General features: G+C 42.5%; 1 protein-coding gene across 3 annotated transcripts in view; it reads right to left on the minus strand.

Annotated features, from left to right (window-relative positions):
• Positions 1 to 4,911: 4,911 nt before the first annotated feature.
• ADAMTS18 (ADAM metallopeptidase with thrombospondin type 1 motif 18) overlaps positions 4,912 to 19,488 on the minus strand; it is a 78,848-nt gene continuing 64,271 nt past the window's right edge. For all 3 annotated transcript variants that reach the window (XM_068161607.1, XM_068161608.1, XM_068161609.1), the window contains 5 exons: positions 15,680 to 15,884; positions 13,288 to 13,479; positions 12,728 to 12,940; positions 11,180 to 11,327; positions 4,912 to 7,054 (listed from right to left, as the gene is read on the minus strand). In XM_068161607.1, the coding sequence (XP_068017708.1) occupies positions 6,939 to 7,054; positions 11,180 to 11,327; positions 12,728 to 12,940; positions 13,288 to 13,479; positions 15,680 to 15,884 (874 nt within the window). In that variant the 3' untranslated portion in view covers positions 4,912 to 6,938. The remainder of the gene's footprint in view (positions 7,055 to 11,179; positions 11,328 to 12,727; positions 12,941 to 13,287; positions 13,480 to 15,679; positions 15,885 to 19,488) is intronic.

Below are 19,488 nucleotides of genomic sequence, written 5' to 3' on the forward strand. Positions count from 1 at the left end.
CTTAATGGGAGAGAGCTGCCTTTAACAGTCTGTTATTGTCTGTCTTGGTTGACTTTTCCCCACACATAAGCAAAGACAAGAATGAGTAGCTCGTGGTGGTTCTGGACAACTTGGCATTTGCAGTGTAGTTTTACTATGTCTGAGTTGATGATCTTTCTGCTGACAGGCTAGAAATGAAATGTTCTGGTCCAGATACTCTATTATCTGTCAGTGGAGGGTGCTACACAGCTAAAGGAAGTTCCTTGAAAATTAACATTTCTTTAATGGGCTTGGGCAGTAGACAACATTTTTGTGGAGGGTGAAATGATGATATGTGTATTGAATCTTACTTAGCTTCTGTGGATAAATGGTGACACATTAATGCAATGAGTAATCTATGAGCACTTTCTGCAGGGCTTATATACTTTTATCATTTGGGAGGGGGGTGTGGGTAGAGAGGAATCAGTGACATTGCCTGTTTGGATATTAAAACATACCTAGAAAGCTTATTCTGTCTTTTTCAATCAAAAGTTCAACTTCAGCTATCAAAAGCCCCCAAAATGAAAGCCACAAAATACTTTATTTAGTAGCTTACAGAAACCTTTTATTGGCGGCTGTGCACTCTGAGGAAACAGAGGCTTCAATTACTTTTTACTTGCTCAACAGTTACATTGGATGTAGAGTGTGGAAATGTGATTTCTAGTGCTCCAGGGAGCTGTGGTAGTTTTAGGCTGTGCCTTAAAAAATTTCTTACAGATCTTAAGCAGAGAGTAGTGCAATGTAAATAAATCACTGTTGGGTGTAAAAAGGAAAATAATGATGGTTCTAAACAACCCCATTGGAAAGAGAAGGGATTTCAGCTAGGAATGTAAATGATTTCTCTCTCTTCTCCATTCTTCATTCTGGGGGAGATACTAACTCGCTTCTGCCTGACCTTGGCTGCATTGTTTTGGCTAAGTCTAACGTCTCTCTGCCTCCTTCTCCTGTCCCTTTTATCTATAGGGGGATGAGTGGGGGCAGGGAGGGAGAAGCTATTAGCTTCCCCTAGTCTTTGGCCAGAGGGATCCTCGTGCTGTTCATTAGTTGCAAATACCTGTAAATATTGTAAATACTGTGCATTTTGTACATATTCATTGCATATTGTAGTTTTGCTTGTAAATACAGCTTTCCATTTGCTTCCAACAGAGCTGCTCTGGTAAATTCAATGTTGGGGGGAATTTTCAACCTACCACAGGAGCACTGTGCACCAGAATGGCTTCTCCTGTGAGATGAGCCATAACAGCATCCAGAAAAAGCATTAGTGGCATTTTCCCTCTTCTTTCCTTATGGAAGAAAAATTCTGTGTGCAGGTGCACCCCTCTGCTTGAGCCCTGCAGGGATCCTGAGTGTCACTGCAGTGCCTGAGGTGGGAGTCAGCGTGGCTGCAATATGACCATGCTAGAAGCAGCAGGATGACAGTTGGTCAGAAAGCACATTATACATAGGATTGGGTATTCTGTACCAGAACAGCTCCTGAATGCTGCAGATCTCCTGAATCTCTTCAAATGTAATCTGAATAGAGCTGATAGAGGGTTATTATTTCCATGGAAGCACAGGAGTGTTGGCAGGGGATTCCTGCTTTGGGGAGAATGCCTTCAGTTTCGATAAGACAGACTTAATTCAGGTATTACAGTGATATGAGGAGGCAAAGATCACAAAGAGGAAATTCTTGTGTGTGTTTTTCTCTGAGATCTGTTTGCTTCCAACAGGTAAGAACTTTGAGTAAACATTTCCACTGTAAACCCTTTCATATTGTTTTTTGAATGAGCATTTGTGTCAGCTCTCCTATGTTACTATGAAAGGATTAGTGACCGTTATCATAACAGAACATAAGCAATTAATGCCTGGCAGCCTAAGTCAAAAAGGATGCAAAATATCTATGTCAGGTTGCAGTAGGTACACAACAGTGTGAAGGCTGAAATATGCAGAGATCTAGTGGTTGTAAAGCAACCCTGGAAGTTAGGGCTTACCTGAAAGTTCCTGTCTCTATTGGCAGAATCCAGAAGTCAAAATGAATTCTGTTCATGACCGAATACTACTTATTATTGAAATATTTAGCAGTTTGAAGTATAGGTCCCATAATAGATCCTTTTCTTCAGGGAGCTTGAGGAAACCTCTTTGTGATGTTCCTGCACTGCATTGTAAATGGAGAAATTCAAGTTTTGTCTCTAGTTCAGCCTAGCTGGGATGTTCAGGCTGTTTCTGTCCCCCCTATCTCCCATGGAAAACGAGTGCACTACCTCCATGAGCCCAGCCTGGTGTGTGTTTGTTGTTAGAAGGCAAGCTCTTTGGGCCAGAGCACGTTCCCTTTACCTGTACCCAGGTCAGAGGCAATGACTTCACACGGGCAACACAATACAGAAGCTGTAAAGAGCAACCTGCATCTGCACCACTTGCAGTGCAAGCCTGAGAGCCAACACAGCCCTGCTACCGCTCTGTCACTGCCTGTGGTTGTGGGAAGCAAGTGTTAGTTGTAAGCTGCAAGGTGCAGAACTCCAGAATGTAATAGGCATTGAAAGACACATTCCAGTGCAGCCTGGGCCTGGATTTGCTCTGAAGAGCAGGAGATGAAGAATACCTGTGATAGTGGTGAGCTGTGTGCAGGAAGTAGCCAGGAAGGTCAGCTTGCTTTGGCTGGTGTTCATGCATAGCAGCTGGAGAGGAATATAAAGGACTTTCTAGCAGCAGCAGCAGCAGCTCCTTATTTCAAAGCAGTTTTTGATGGAAAGAGCACTTACTGCCTTGTCTCTCTAGTCCCTGATAACTCCCAGTTTATACAGAATCACAGGATTTAATACATAGTATTACAAATAACACCAATATTCGAAGGATTCACATCTACTGCTTTCCTCTCATGGTAGCTTGGTTAGGACTCAGCACTGAGCACCTCATTTTTGATTCATTGCACTCTATCCCAGCTTCCTTGCTGCCTTTCCCTTCTACCCTCCTCTCAGACCTCAGCAATGCTCAGTGTTTGCTTTCAAAATAGATTCAAGATACGGTTCCTCAATGCTGCTTTTTGAGATCTTATCTGTATGGAGCTGCCTTTGAAATGTTCTGCAGTGCCCAGACAGTGAGCCACGAGCAATGCTTTCTGCTAATCACAATGAGCTCACTGTTAACATATTCTTTGCCTATTGTTTCTTGTTGCACCCTCGGTAAGCCTTTCATGACATGTGTATACAGTGTTGTACACAATGGGATCCCAGTGACTCAGCAGGGTTGGACTTCCATTACAATGGAAATAATAATGTTAATTTCTTTTATTGATGCTTTTGAATAGGAGTTGCTGAAAAATAAAGGAAATATGGGATATGGCTCATGTTACCCTCAAACCACATACGGTGAAATGTTCTTCTGTCTCCCACATTTCATGTCTTCTGGGCATCCAAGATAGTTGAGTTTGATTTACACAATCAAGCCATTCATTAAATATCTGTTTGAGTTTCAGGCAGATGCATCCTTTACCTGAGTGATGAAATCTGACTACAGGAAATGGAGCTTGTGAAAAGACCCCATTCTGCTTTATAAAGTGAGCCTTGCAGCAATATACTTCTAGAAAACTGCCAAGCTTTGCATATCAAATGTCGTTGTAAGGGCTCAGCAATAAAGCAGTTGTGGACTTGGGGTTGATCCAACCACACAATAGCACATCTTTATGCAATATTTCCTCTTTCAACATCCATCTCCAACACTGTAATTCACTGACAACCGTCAGTTCACTTTAATTCCTGAATTCTAGCCCAGAACACAAAGCAGTTTAGTGTCTGAATTCTTGTGTGGGCACATTCATTATTTAAATCACTAGTCCAAATCATGGTCAAAAGAGCCCTTGCTGGGAATCCTTCAGAAGCAGCCTGATGTACTGTTTATTACTACTTACTAGATTATATGGTAAGCCTTGCTCAGTGTTTTCTATCACACTGCTCTCTGTAGCTTGCTGTTGGCAGGGAACTCTGTGGTGGTGAATGAAGGGTAAAGTGGCAAATACATACTGAAGAATATATATGAAATAATCAGTGAATTGGTGTAGCTCCTGCTTGGCTTGGGAACTCCTAAGATCAGTCATTTAAAGAAAAAAATAAGTATCCCCAGGCAGCTGGGAGAGGCTGTAAAACCCTCCTGCTGTCTTGAGTGAGGCTTCTTAGCCAGCAAACCACCTTGCTGATAAGAACATGCAGAGAATCATGCTGGTTCTGTGACACACAGGTGTCTGCTGTCTTGGGGAGAGAAGCAATAGGGTCAGTTTTGTCTTGCACTTGGAGGGCAGATGTATTTTAGTGTATTTTAGCTTTTGTGTTGTTATGAAAATAAACCCAAGAAATTATGTCCCTTTTGCCTTTTTGTGCCCGAAATGGGCACAACCCAAGCCAGCTGCTTCAGTGGTGGGGTGGCCATTCAAATGAGAAACATCTTCTGCTCTTAAAAGGCAACTACAATATATTCACTCCATTGAAGCAGTGGTGCATTCCTCACTTGCCAGTATAATGGGACCTTCACAAGTAGAGAAGTTTCACATGACCTTAGTACATATGGCTGACGTTGAGTGCCTGAAAGGAATGACCTCCCATTCATCATGATGGCTTGTTAACACTCACAGCCACTGTGCCAGGGGTCCTCACCAATGTTAACCCATACCAGACCTGGCAGAGAGGTCACACACAGCTGTGGTGGCTGTTTCCACTGCCCCTGGGGAGGAGGCTTTTCTTGTGGGCAGCTTTTGTCACTACCCCTCCCCAGAACTGGCACAGGCTCAGAGTCACAGCCAGCAGCCAGCTAAGCAGCAGAAACAAACAGGGTAATGCTTTACTTAAAACTACTATGGGACAACCGCCACAAGTGCAAACGAGTGCATACACCACTCCTGATGTTTGGTATTTACTTATAGCCTCCATCTTTTATTCATGAATTTTACAATTCCAAATACAATGAAACAGTTAGAGTACTTTATTACAAAGCTTATAAAATAATTAAATATTACACTTAGAGTTTTTGCCTTTTTTTACACCATCATTCATACTTTGTGATGCTACCATTTTTTTCCCCTCAGTTGCCACTTAAGGAAGTGAGCAAAGAAATATAAAGGAAGAGCTATGCATTAATAAATTAATTATTTTACATAAAATAACAAAAAGGACACAATTATTAAAAAACCCCAAACAAAAGCCCCTTGTAGTTTTCCTAGAAAAAGCAAAAAAAGCCCAGGTTATAATTACACAGTGTCCAATGTCAAGACAGCAATGCAGGCTGAGATATGTTTCCAATCATCATTTCTTGAAGTATCACAGAATTCATGGTTTTCATTTCGACTGCTGCAGAAGGAACTGCTAATTTTAAGTGACCACTGTCTGGCATTAGTGCTGAGCTGGCTAATCCTAGGCTGAAAGGATGCTTTACAAAACCAGTAGGCCTGAAGTACGTTCATCAAACCAAGTTGTGGGATGGGGTGGAATTAGATAAACATAGCCACTCCTCAGAAAATTACAGCAGAACACAGCTCTGTCTCAGAGCACGTTTGGCAGCTGGGTTGGGTATTCTTTCAAGGCAGAAACTTGGAAAATGGGGAGGTTGTGGCTGCCCCCTCCTTGAAGGTGCTCAAGGCCAGCTTGGATGAGGCCTTGAGCAAGCTGGTTTAGTGGAAGGTGTCCCTACCTGTGGCAGGGGGGCTGCAACCTAATCCAACCTAATCTATGAATCTCTTTGATGTGCTCTGTCACTGATTAGCTCAGCCTGAATGACTACAAATACCATTATAGTTACATTTCTGTCATTTGCTGGGGGAATCTGAACTAAGCAAAGTGTTAGGGAAATGTATAAAAATAGAATTTTATTTGGTTAGAGTGAGTTTTCCACTTTTTCGTTTTTTTTATTTTCATATAAACTGTGAATAAATAACTATTTAGAGAGGTTTAGTATGAATTAATGGACTGTAATGTTCTTGTTAGTCCCTTTGGGTAAGAGATGAATCAGAATTTTTGCAGAGATTTGAGATTAAAAGGAAGACATTCTTCAGGATCTTGGCATTCCAACGACCTAGCTTCTGAAAAATACCTACAATATCAAGTTTAAATTTTAAACTTACATATTTAATGAGCTTAGAAAGTTGAAAACATAACCACTGAGCTGAATAATTCTGAGTTCCTTGAGGAAATTCTATTTTACTTGTAACACAGCAATATTAAAACTCCAAATACTCTAACGTTGCATATTTCTAGGAATACATTTCAAGTTACTAGTTAACCACCTCTGAGTTTTTACACAAAGCAGAAAATGAATTCTTCAAAAGGATAAAAGCATAGGATGATGCCAAACTTGCTTTTCCAGCAGCAAGTCTAACAGAGAAGCACCATTTATCTTTGTAGTGCACTAGTTACTTCCTGTGGTCACACGAGTGACACCGCAGTCTCTGGACGGCAGCCATCTGAAGGCCTTCCCGTGAAGGTGGCAGTGAGCAGCTTCCTTACCCTGGGCTGAGTGTATTGTAAGAACAGAAAAGCAAACACTTCTGATAGTGAGATCTGTCCTGCTGCCATGCTAGAACCTTCCTTCTCGAGGTCTCAGTTTCTTTTTGCTTTGCATTCTCGTAAATTAACCAACAAAGGCTTCCTTGCCGTAATTTCTTCCTCATAACGTAAGACAGTGCAAAGTGACACCTTAATGAAAGAACTGCCCCTCCTGTCTCCATGTTCAAGTGAGCCATAGTACCCTGTGCTTTAGTGAGGTCAGCAGATGAAGGGAAAAAAGAAACATTCCTTTTTCAACATCTATCCAACAATTACTGTACCTCAGACACTCCCTCAGAAAAAAGGCCTCCATCAGTGGTTTATGTGGCACCATGTCTTGCCTCCAAGCAAAGTTAATTCCAACATAAACTGAAGAGGAGAATCCTGTCACTGAAGGGTTCAGATAACACACTGCTATCAGTTCTTCTTCGTGCATGATTTACAACACTGCTTGCCATAAAATTTGTGGTTACAGACACCATGCTGGGGTACCAGATGACACCAAGTGAAGAAATCCACACAAGAAGGATCATCTGAAGGAGAGAAATCCAAGCAATGTGGTAAGACTGTGTTTTAGCAAGTCTGCGAGTCAGGCAACAGTCATACTGAAAACAGGATGGGTGACTCCACTCAAAGAAGGAGAATCATGAATTAGCTCTCATCTCAAAAATGCTAACTTCTTTTTTAATTTGCTAAGAGATGTTTCATTTGTTAACTGATGGAGCTCATATAATCAAAGCATCAGAAGCGAAGGGAATGAAAAGGTTTAGAGCACCCTTTGAGGTTCAGGAATACACAAGGCAGCAGAGGATAAAAAAGCCATCTGTATTTTCAGGTCTAATGACAAATAATGACCCTAAAGCCAGGTCCTCTACAAATGAGCCTACTCCACACTCATTGCCTATTGCTTGTTGCCATCAGCACCACATCGGTTTGCCTGCACCTCAAAGCAGTGTCAGCCTCGAGCGTGTGTCCACGTACACAAGAAGTGCATGGAAGTCTCAGTACCTGGATTCTGCTCTGCACAAAATGCTCTGCTTTGTATTCCAGCGCTTTCTAGAGGGACTAATTTTGCTCCATTTGACCATGCAGGGAGCTTAAGACTTTTCTCAGACACTTTAGTGAAATGGCATGAATCAGGAATTTGACTATGCCATATTGGTGAAATCTTCATTAACTGCAGTGGGAAGAGAGAGGGCCTGACAACGATGCCCTCTGAAAGCCAAGCATTTAATTCCAAACACAAACAAACCTGGATTTTCACTTCAGATTTGATTTCAAATTGATTTTAAATTTCTGTACAGATCATCATACACACAGCCCAGTTACTTCAAAAGCATGTCATAGCTGCTCCTTTCTCCAGTTTTGCAGTGGCTGCTTCATGTTTCTTTCAGAGAGCTGAGTGATGATTCACTGGGATGATTTATAAAGAAATTCACCATGTCTGAGAGAGCAGCAAGACACTTAAATGAGGTTTAGCAAAATTTATAGCTAAACTGAAATCTCTTGTGAGCATGGGAAAAGATTCCATTTGCCTCTCAGAACTACTGTTTACATGGTCAATAAAAGGAATTTACAAGGAGACAGTGAAGAAAAATCTAGCCACCGTTGTCTGCATTCTCAGATCAGCTAAGCTGAGTCACAGAAGATAAATGCTCCCTCACACAGCACAGACAACTTCCTCGTATTCTGGGGGCCAAGAGTCATCTCTGTCTCTGTCTCTCTCTAGGAATCTTTGCTGATTAGTCACCACTTCACCTTTTGATCATCCTGAAATTTAGTTAAATACGAAATGTATTTATTTTTTTATGATACCATTTTATTCCTCCCTTTTTTACATCATAAGCCTGTCTGTAAATGAAGGCTTATTACATAAAGAAGATGCTGTCCATGAATGAACAGTTGTCCAGGAAGAGTCTCCTTCACTGGAGACAATCAAAACCCCCCTGGCTGTGTTCCCATGTGACCTGCTCTAGGCAGCCCTGCTTTGACAGAGACATTGGACTTGCTGCTCTTCTGAGGTCCCTTCCAGTCCCTAACATTCTGTGAAGCTGGACTCCAAGCTGCAGCCTTCCCACTCTGCAACATTGCCTTTCTACTCTGAACTGAGTGCCAGCAGGGATACAACTAGGAGTTCAGCACCAGCTTTCACCTTTCTTCATGTACTGTCCACCAGACAGAGTTTACTGCTTGGAAGGACCCAAAGCAGACAACATGAAAAACATGCAGAGCATAAAGTGAGGAAAGCCAGTCTAAGCCAGGGAGAAACTCTCCTGCCATGGAAGGGTAAACTTTGGTTGGACTTGATGGTCTTTAAAGTCTTTTCTAACTGAAACACTTACCTTAGTCTGTGATGATTACAGACTGACCCCTCCCATTTCCTTCTTTCTTAGGGAAAAGGTTTTGTGACAACTTAAATCTGCATTACAGCTGAGCAAGGAGACTAATCCCTCCTGTGGGTTTTATGCACCCTTGTGCTGCTCCTCTACAGGCTATGGTTTCAAACTAGAGACAATTTAGACTGGATTTTAGGAACAAGTTCTTTACCATGAGGGTGGTGGAACACTGCAGCAGGCTGCCTAGGATGGTTGAGGCCCCATCCCTGCAGATATTCAAGGTGAGGCTTGACAAGGCTTTGGGCAACCTGCTCCCTTCTCACTGCAGGGGTGTTGGACAAGATGACCTCTGAAGGTCCCTTCCAACCCAAACCATTCTATGCTTTCCAAAAACTATGACTCACTTATTTGAAAACACCTGAGGAGCACTGGGGAGGCAACGTGAATAAATCTCTGTGCCCCTTTGGAAGATTGGAGTGCGGTGCTGGCATTACAGAAGTATGGCCCAAAGCTCTACCCTTGGGACCTAATCCAAAGACTGCTGGAATGAACACAAAGAGTCCCAGGAACTTCAATGGATGTGGATCAGACTGTGGGTTCCTCACTTCTGTTTACTCAAGTATTTGTATGTTGTTTAAATTTTCATTCACTTAAGCAGTTAGATTTACTCGGAGTTAGGGTGACCGTAACTGCTTCTAACAGGGGCAGGGAAGTGACCCAGTTAGGCATGGAAAGTGTGCAAACCCTTCCTGAATCATTAATTTCTTGACTGTGATCACTGAGCTGGAGCTGCATGGCTGATAATAGAGACTGATTTGCTTCAGTGTGATTCCAGCACAGCTGGTTCCCTCTCTTTTTGCTCGTTTAGACAGAAAGTTAGAGAGCAGTGAAGAGATAATTGATCTCTGGAGCCTGACGACCCAGTTATAATAAAGGGGAAAGGGCTCCTGCAGATGTGGGGAGAGAGAGAGAGAAACAGGCCAAGGCCCAAATTAATAACAGACATTACTCCAGACATGAAATACAGCATGGGTGAAAGAAAAGTGCTTGCTGTATCGTGACAGAAAAGGATGTAATACAGAAACTCCAGAACACAGCAGAGCTTTTGAGGAAGGTTAATTTGATGTGTTAAGAACATTTAGTTATAAAAACAGCAGAACTATTTACTTATCCCTTTTAGGATCATTTCAGCTCTATAGCCTTGTTTGGATTCAGGTCTCCTGACAGATCAGTTTGATACACGTCTTGAGTGGATGAAGCAGAGTGGTCTGTTAACACATGACTGAGTTTTACAGGCTTTCTGTCCACAGTCTATGCCAGGAATCTGTACAGAGGAGGGGTGGTTGGCTAATGTCAATTTACAGTATGCAGGGTCAGAGCTTGACCTTTGTTCCAAACTCTGTTGCCACCTTTCTTTTGCAGTCTGGCCTAGGTTTTATAGAGGTTACTTTCAGCTCCCAGTTTTAAAATGGTAACAGGACAGCATATGGGACTGTGAAATGTTTAGGGATGTTTAGAGTGCTTTAGCATACCTAGAGAGTTAGCATTACATGGGACAAACCTGGGCCTCCATGAGCCTTACACTTGCAGTTAAGGAGGAGTCACAAACTGTAAACAGCCTGTAAGCAACCCAGTGGGATGGGGCTAATGCACTTGCTCTGTCTGTGGTGGGACTGTGAGAATTCCCCTTCATCATTCAGAGTGATACAAAACCTCTCGCTCCTCCTGCTCCCCTAGAACTGCAGAACACACTGAAGAGGTGCAGAGGAATAGAGAAGACATACAAGTGGGGACAGACCTTAATTTCATGTCATACACTGACCAGAAGCAGTGAGACAAGAAGGACGCTCTAGACAAAGCGTTTTTGGACTCCCAGGATATGGGTGCAATTTGAAGCTTAGGCTGACTTTAAAAGACTCAAAACAAATGGCAAATTTTTATGGCTTAGTTCTGAAGTTGGTATTTTTCATCATAAAACTGTATCAGCATGGAATGCTTGTATGTAAAATTAACAAGATGATAGAAAGCTGCAGCTTAGCACCACATGGCATCATCTTTTGACATACTTTAAAAAGAAACCAACATAGCCCTGGTTTTGTTTTATTTTTATGTCAGTTATTCACTGAGGCCTGCTTTAAGAGGGTTCCCTTTGAGAAGAGAGATCTCTGGTATCAAAGAATAACTGAAGCTGCAAAGTCTGGGGAAAAATCATTTGAAAGAACATGCCAGATACTAATCTCCAGTAAGTGTAAAAGGTGATTTTTACTGGATACAGAGGTCAAAGCAACCAACTCTGCTGCTGCATTTGAGGCTGAGTTTTACCTCTTTTGACAGGGACTGGGCAGAAGTTGGTGTTGCAGGCTCTCAGGACCGCTGGCTTCTGATGGGGCAAGCACCCAGCAGCTGGTCTTCCCTGGCGCAGGCACTGAACGCTCCGGGTCTGCACTCCCCCTCCACAGGTCACTGTGCACTGTAGAGAGAAAAAAGGTAAACCTTTCAGTATAGGCTGTCTGGGAGCCCACGAAAGCCAAAGGAGTAACTCACAAGGGCCATGGATGAGCCTTACAAAGCAAGAGAGGTCAGGCTTGGATGTGTGGCTATTCAGCAAGCTCCATCAGGACCAGTTTCTCAAAGACATGTGCATCTGTCCTGCCTTCCAAAGCCTGGTTATTTAAGGACTCAGCTGAGTATCTGGTTCCTTACTTAGACATCGAGACATAAACTGAAAACCTGTTCTTGATTGTCTGCACTGATTTCTTTTGAACTCTGAGCCCCTGGACCCAATGCTGCTGTCTGAGCAGAGATAAAACTCCCACTGGAACCATAACTGCAGCAGTATCTGGGGAAAACCACTATGCATTTGGAGGAAGATCTATGAAGTATTTTTAAATGAGTAAGCCTTTTACTTGTATGTGTTTCATGAAGAGTTGTCTTTAAGATAAATGTGATCATTTTCATCTGATTACAATTGTCAGGCATACATTGTTTCATGTAAATGTTATTCAATGAGTCTGTGTCTCATTGATAAGTGACTCATAAAGTAGATAAGTTCCAGAAATACAGAAGCTTGTTTGCAAGAATGTAGAAACAAATGCAGACTGATCCCATAATTAATCATAGCATTTAAGGAATTCCAGGCAATCTGTAGGGATGTTCAAATACATTGTGCCTATAGATGTGTAATAGTTCAACCACAGTGCAGGCCAAAGAAGACTGAGAACAAAGTGTTGGAAAAAGCGTGGAATGTAGTGCCTCTCAAGCATGAAGAACATTTTTAGGTGACATTCTTTGGTTTCAGGACAAAGAAAAGAGCTGCACCAAAGTACATGATGGATGTGGACCAGCTGCATCACGTTTCAGTGGCTCAGTGGAGTGACCTTCTTTAGGGAACGGCTACGTGCAGGGAACGCCTGTGGACTCTTAAGTACTGGAGGTATCTCCTCCATACCATCAGACATTTGACTACAGCACAATGTAAGGCAGGAGCTAGCTTTCAACTAGGTGGCCTGGACTCACATTGCCGTAGTCTTCAGCATTTTATGCTTGCCAGGTGTTTGTGCCACTCCAGCTCATGTTCTTTCTGGGTCAGATGATCCCGCAGCTTTTCTAGGTCTGGTGCTCTCTAAGCCCAGCACTGCAACCTCACCTTCTAATTACAGTGGAAACACTATCCAAGAGTCAGCAGTCACACTGCAGTTCTTTTGTTCTTTAATGCTGTGAAGTGAAAAGCACTAGGGGATGCTACTTGAGCTACTGGGCACAGAAACTCGGTCCTTTTGTAAACTCTCTAAAAGCCAAGCCATCAAACAGTGCTGGAGACAGTGCAAGTCAGGACAGGGAGAGAGAGGAGAGAAAGTTTCCCACTCCTACCTGCTGCCAGGGTGAGGAATACCAGCCAGACACCATGTTATACAAGGGCTGTGATGGACAGGCTCCCTTGTTACAAGCTTCTTCCAGGTCAATGTTTGGCTTCTTGATGTTTCTGCATCTTCTCGGAGGGAAGGTGATCAATTTCCCATGGATGCTTTTCTCACCACATTTTAGTTCTCGCTTTTGTGTACCTGGGCCACAGGAGGCTGAGCACTGCAAAGGCAAAGTACACCCTTGAAATCCATAGAAACACATCAGATAATGTGCTGTGGGCAACAGGCCCCAATGATGTGAATCTACGCCAGCATTATGTAATTAAACCCACAAAGCCCGTGTTCTGTGATGTGCAAACTGAAATACAAATCCAGCCCAGTGAAAGTCCTGAAAACCAGAGACATCAGGGCACATCTGACCACATCTGGATGTGAAGAACTGTCTTGCCTTGAAAACCTGATTTTCAAATGGCAGCTCAGCTTCCTTTCCCCTAGGTGGTTTCTGTGTGTCAGCGTTTCCAAGAGCAGCAAAGGAAGGCAGCAAGCCATCTAGCTGCAGCACTTTACCTCACTCCAGGCAGAAATCACCCACTGGAGACGGTCGTTTTTAGGGCAACGTCCTAGCACACAGCTCTGCTGGGATTCAGGTTTATGGTCTCTGCTGCACATACTTTCAGGCAGGATTTTAACCTTAGGAGAACCTGTACTTTTGCAGTAGACATCCCGTTTCTTAACACCTCTCCCACAAGTCTTGGAGCACTGTGATGGAAAGAAATATTCATTTGAACTAGAGGCAATGAAAACTGGCATTGTTTGCATTTTACAGCAGAGCTGTGTTGCCATTACAAAAAGAAGTAAACTTGAGATTCCAGTGGTAAACAGCTACCAGCAACATCTGTTGTGTCAATTCTAAAACATTGTTCTTAGTGCTTTCCTAATGTAAGCTGTGAATTCTGCAGCCCCCATGCAGGGCAGATAAGTAACCTCTCTCTTCCGTAGATGAGGTAAGTTGGGCTTGTGAGCAACATGCTTTCTTCCCTGGACAGCACAGCTGAAAGCTGGTTCTAACCTCCCATTGCAGAATTTCCCACAGCAAGATGTTCTCAGCTATTTGTTACTTTGTCCTCACCTTGGCCTAGAGGGATGACATAGAGGCAGAGCGAATTACTCAGAGAATCTATATGTAACTCCATCAAATGAATCTCACTATGAGACAGGATCTGATACAGACAATGGTTAAGATACTTGACTAAAGATATTTTGCTTGCCAAGACTGCAACTGAAGCTTAGGACAAGTCACCAGTGAATAAATACACACTGCTGGACTGTGCTTCATAAAAAAGGTATTCTGTAATTTTCACTGCCTTAGCGTACAACAAAATACATGAAGCAACCACTTCTGATGAAATAAAGAACTAAACAGTCCTGCAACAATGCTGCCAGCTGCCAGCTCTCTGCCTTACTGCATCCTCCTCTAATTGCCTTCAAGGCAGAATCCTGCACTGTCTGTATCCATATTAAATCACCAGAGTTTTGAGAAGATTATTTGCATGCTGAAAACCTGTGGGTTTAATGTTTCCCCCAAAGAAACAAAAACCTCTTCCCATTTGAAATGACTCTGATTTGTGTGGAGGGGCTGCATATTTTACACACTTCTTTGTTCCTTTGAGCTTGTGACCTGACAGCTTTCAGCTGCATCTTAAAATCTTCACGAGCTCATTCACCAGGCCTGCCCTCTGCATTTCAGCAGGACTCGTGAGCTTCATTTTCACAGCCTGATTTGAAAATCCCCACTTGAATTGTACACCTCCTAAAGTGGTGGAAAATGGATGGGTTTTGGATTTATTTGTTACGTTAGAGAAAGGGAAGTCTGGATGTGTGAATGCCTTTGAAGCCTTTGTTCTTCCTTTATAATTATCTAATGGTCATACCTGCTTTTTATACTCTCCTTCCACAGAAGGTTTCCTTCGTATACACTGGAAGAAAGTTTCTTTGTCAGTGTTAAAATGTGGACTATTGAGTAGCTGCTTGTCTGTCAGGGCACATTGCAGCACATTCCCTGGAGGGGCAGTCTGAGCAGCTCAGCTGGGAATTCTTAGGTCTAAGTGTTCTTAAGAGTTACAGTACCAAAAGTATGCACAGAATGAATAGATTTTTTCCCAGTGAATTTAAATCTGCCTCGATGATCACTGAATGCAGATGTGACATGAAAATAAAATCTCTCCTTTTGCTATGTGTAGTGACAGCTCTCCCTTAAATCCCAGATTTGCCAGTACTGCATTTACCCTTGCACTAATAGTTCATACCAGCACCAACAGTAGTGAAATAAAGAGCAGAGCAGAGCTCTGTGTGTGTGGTTTTTAGCTCAGGCTGGTTTGATGTCAGGCAGTTTGCAGGGTTGTGAAGCAGGGTGTGTGCAGGCAGGAATCTGCCCAGGGGCGCTTTGCCCCTCATGGCAGTTAACTGCAGCAGTACTCTACCGGTAGTAGAACAGTTACTCTAACAAAGGCAAAAGCAGAGAAGTGATTACTGACCTGTAAATCACTAATGTATCAATTCAATGTGTGGGCATTAATATGCAACTCTAACCCCAAATGTTTCTTCATTCCTTGTCTGCCTTTCCTCTTTGAGAGAAGTTAATATTACTCTGGGAAGTAATCTCAGAGGAGGGTTAATGGTTTTGAAGGCTTCACAGAGCTTTAAGTAATGAACCCAGTAAAAATGATCCATCTCTTTGCACGTACTAAAAAGGCTACCACACGTCCACTTCTGGCAAGCTCTCCTGTCTGAGCACTTAGGAAGGCTTGGTAAAATCTGTGACAGTTTGCTGTCTTCATGGATAGAGCCACTAGCAAAGTACTCTGCTTCACAAAGTTTGCATTATTCTTCTTTCACAGCAAACTTTTTGCCAATGTTTTCATTATGCCAGCAGACAAAATGTAAGTTTTTCTTCCTTTACCTGAGACCATAGGCCAGGGCTCCATTCAGGTGGGCAGTCCTGACTATTGCATATCTGCACCTGTGTGGGAGTGCTGACAGGACACAGGGAATGGGCCACAACCTCCTCTCTTTGGAAAGCTCTTCTCTGCACACACTGAAGGGGACGACTTTGTTGCCCTCCTCCACACGATTTGCTGCATGCACTCCATTCACCTGCTGACCAGCTTGAAGGAGAAAATGGATGTTAGAAACACAGGAGTCCAGTGGGCTTTATAAACCCAATGCACAGGAGCCACCTATCAAATGGGAATTATTCAGGGTTTATCTGTTCCAGCAATCAACACCCCATAGTTACATAACCTCTCTTCAAAGCACAGAGCACTTTGCTAGGGATGAAATCTAAATCACACAACTAGAAAAACTAGTATTACTTCTTTGCAATTATCATCTACCAGAAGCAGCTTGCCTATGAATCTGACCTGGAATCTGGAATTCCTCAGGGATGGAGAGATTCACTGCCATTGAGACTGGTGGAGTATCTTCTGATCTAAGGGTCTGGCTAACAAATCACCATTCCTTTTAACCACATCTAAAAACCTTTTTAAAACAGGAAAGAAAAAATCTTTTCCCAAGAATGGTAAGATGATCATTTTGTGTCACTTTAGCTGCTGAAGAGACCTCTGCAGTGCCTAACAGATCGAGGGCTGAAGGAAGAAGCCGGACAGAGGGAGTTGTGTAAATTGGTAAGGTTCAGTTATTGCACAGCTCTGCCTCTGTTGCCACGTTTTCTCTTTAACATCTCTCTCAGAAGACAGGGCACGGGAGGAAGGGTCACCTAAGCTGGCAGAAGCGAAAAGATGGCATAGCAGGGAAGGAATGGGGTCAGTTTAGCTGAGCACGTGCCTCCTGATGCATCATGCACAGACACACTCACAGAGGGCAATCAGTGCCGGCATGCTGCTGTCCAATGGTATTCATGTCAAACCGTACTGGCCTCTAGTCACAAAACAGAGCTCGCTTGCTAAAACCAGCCGTTGTGTCATTAGCATTGCCAGGATTTGAATGTCCTCAGACTAATAAATTTGGCAGACATATGATGTAGAATCTAAAGACAACAGAGGAAATTTAACAAGCAAAAGCTGTTGGGTAGATCCATACCCCAGTCGCAGGCATGCCTCAGTTATGCATCATCTCACTGAAGTTACCCAACGTCTGAAGAGTTATTGCCAATTGCTTGGGATAAGTTCAGCTTGGAAATGTCAATAGCTGCTTGCTGTTTCTATAATTGCAACACTGAGGGGGTCCCCAGCCTCTGTGGAACATTTTGCAAATGTACAACGAAGGGGTTTTGTCCTCAAAGGCTTACAAGGTGAAGTAGGAAAACAGAAGTGGAGAAACCAAGAAGTTATGAATGAGTAAAGGATTACTCAAGTTAAGAACTCAGTCTTCAAAGAACTCTGTCTTCAAAGACAGAGCATTGAAATGAAGCTGGAGATTTAAAAATAGCAGTTTAACAACTTTGTAAATAATTTCTGACACAGAAAGGGTCTCATCTCAAATCTGCAGCCTTGGCCCATCCTGCTTCTGCAGCTTCTCACAGCATCACTCCTGGGGACGCTGGGATAGCTGCTTACATTCCATTTTAATGGCAAGAAAGCTCCTCTCTTTCTCTTCTCTTTTCTTACTGTGTGAAAGCTGAGCAGCATCCCATTTGCCTGTCTGTTCACAGCTGCCCCAAAACAAAGCTGATTTTAATTTGCAAAAAAATGTATAAAAAGCCCATTTTGGAAAAATCCCTTTGGGAACAGAAGAAATCCCAGCTCTCAGTCTAGTAACCAGTAACTGCCAAAAGTAGTGGGAAATATTAAAAGCACTAATTTAAGGACAAAGCAATCCTAATATGAAAAGTCAGTAGTTATGTAATTCCAGAACACGTCAGAAGTGGGGGGGTTTTTTGTCTGATTTGTAACTTTTGGGACTGTTGCAATGCAAACTTTGGAGGAAAAAAAAGAAGTTATAGTTTTCTCCATTTTACAACTTTTAATTCATTTGCCTTCATGTTTCTGACAACAGTGATTGATAGAGCAACCCAAAATGGTCACGTTAAGAATTTATCCACTCTAAGTGCTCAGAGGGTTCCCTCTTCACAGAGGACAGGGCAATAAACCTCCTTTAATGTCCTCTAGTAAACTGCCATTTTCCAAGACTATCTGGGCTGTGCTCCAAGAGTATCTTTCATTAGCTCAAATAAATAATTATGACCAGATTTGGCAGCTCTCAAATCCAACAGCAACAGTGTGCAGTACTGATGCTGTTCTGTCTTCTTACTGTTGGGATAGTAGTTTGTGCCTACTCAGACTAGTAAGTCTTTGTTCTTATGCAGCAATTGCTCCTCACTGACCTTGGTAAGCCTGAAGCCTCTTTCATGTCACAAAACTGACAGGCTTGTGCCTCATCTATTATTCACCTCCTTCCCTTGCTATTACACCTAATGTATTTGGCTTCTGTGTTTGCTGGCTGTTGAGCATTCTTTAGTTCCTCCATGGTATTTCTTAAAGGTACTTTTATTAGTAGTAGTATTATTTTGGCAGTCTCACTTTTATGGCAAATATTACATACTGTGACTTTGTGGGCAGATTCCTCAGCAGATATTCTGGCATAGTTTCACTCAGCTGAATGGGGATCTGTTAATTTTAGACATGGTCCTAGATGTAGAACCTCCCCACATTAATACATACTAAGGATTTTAAACCTAGCTAATTAGTGAGTTGAGTTGGTTTTCCCTAGAGGTGGCTTTGGGCTTTTATGGTTTTTCTTTTCAAGGTTTGGGTCATTAACTGTATTTTGCAGTAGTAAAATTAAGATTATCAGAGCAAGTCCAGCATAAAAACATTGCACTGCATGGCAGACTGGATATTCAGTATTTTCAGTGATAGGTGCAGCAGTGGATGTTCAAACCACTTTGGAACCTCTGCTTAATAGAAATGGAAAGTTTGTGTGTGGTCAGTAGAAATGAATACAATTTTGGTGAAGCTTTAGAGCATAACAATGCCACATCAAAACAAAGGTGAGCACAAACTGCTCTAAAAGACTCCTGGGAACATCACAGACAATACATTTCTGTGTACACGACACTGAGTTCATTAGATAAAAATAGTTCTGGCAGAAGGTAAGTTGCATAGGAAAAGATTGGGTTTGGCTACAAAGATTACTTGAAATTGGTATTGAGAAAATCCTGTAGCTAAATGCAATCAAGAGAAACTGCTGAAGCAGGAACACAGGGCTCTCATATCAGATGGTGCCATTATGTAAACCTTATCTCCATCCTTTTGTGGTCACAGGCTGTAATTTGGATTCTGCCTATTCTTCTGTCATCTTCAGATTTTGCAGGGAATTCCAAACTATTACTGGACTGTTTTCTGGTATGTTCAACATACTGCAACTATGGATTTTTAAGTCAAAAGAAAGCCACCACAGAACATACATCTTGTGCTTTGCCCCATCATCCTCTTCTGGATTGGAGGAGATGAGGAATGCTTCCTATTCAACTTCCTTTCCTTAAATGTGCTGCTCTGTGAAGCGGGGCAGCAGGCTCAGCCAATTGCTTTTACCACTTGCAGAGTAAAACCCTCAACATACTGCTTCAGCAAATCTCCTGTTCTGGAAGTCAAATGTTCTGTCCAACACAGCAGAGCTTTTCTGACCTTCACTGCAAAATTAAAGTCACATTGAAGTTGCAGTCAGGAATCCAAAAATGAAAACCCAACAACCAGCAGAAGAAGGATGGCCAATGTGTCCTTAAATCTACCATTTCTATTCTAAGCCACA

This window comes from Melanerpes formicivorus, unplaced genomic scaffold (assembly GCF_026170545.1).
Source record: "Melanerpes formicivorus ecotype bairdi unplaced genomic scaffold, bMelFor1.0.p_v2 SCAF_59, whole genome shotgun sequence".
NCBI lineage: Eukaryota > Metazoa > Chordata > Aves > Piciformes > Picidae > Melanerpes > Melanerpes formicivorus.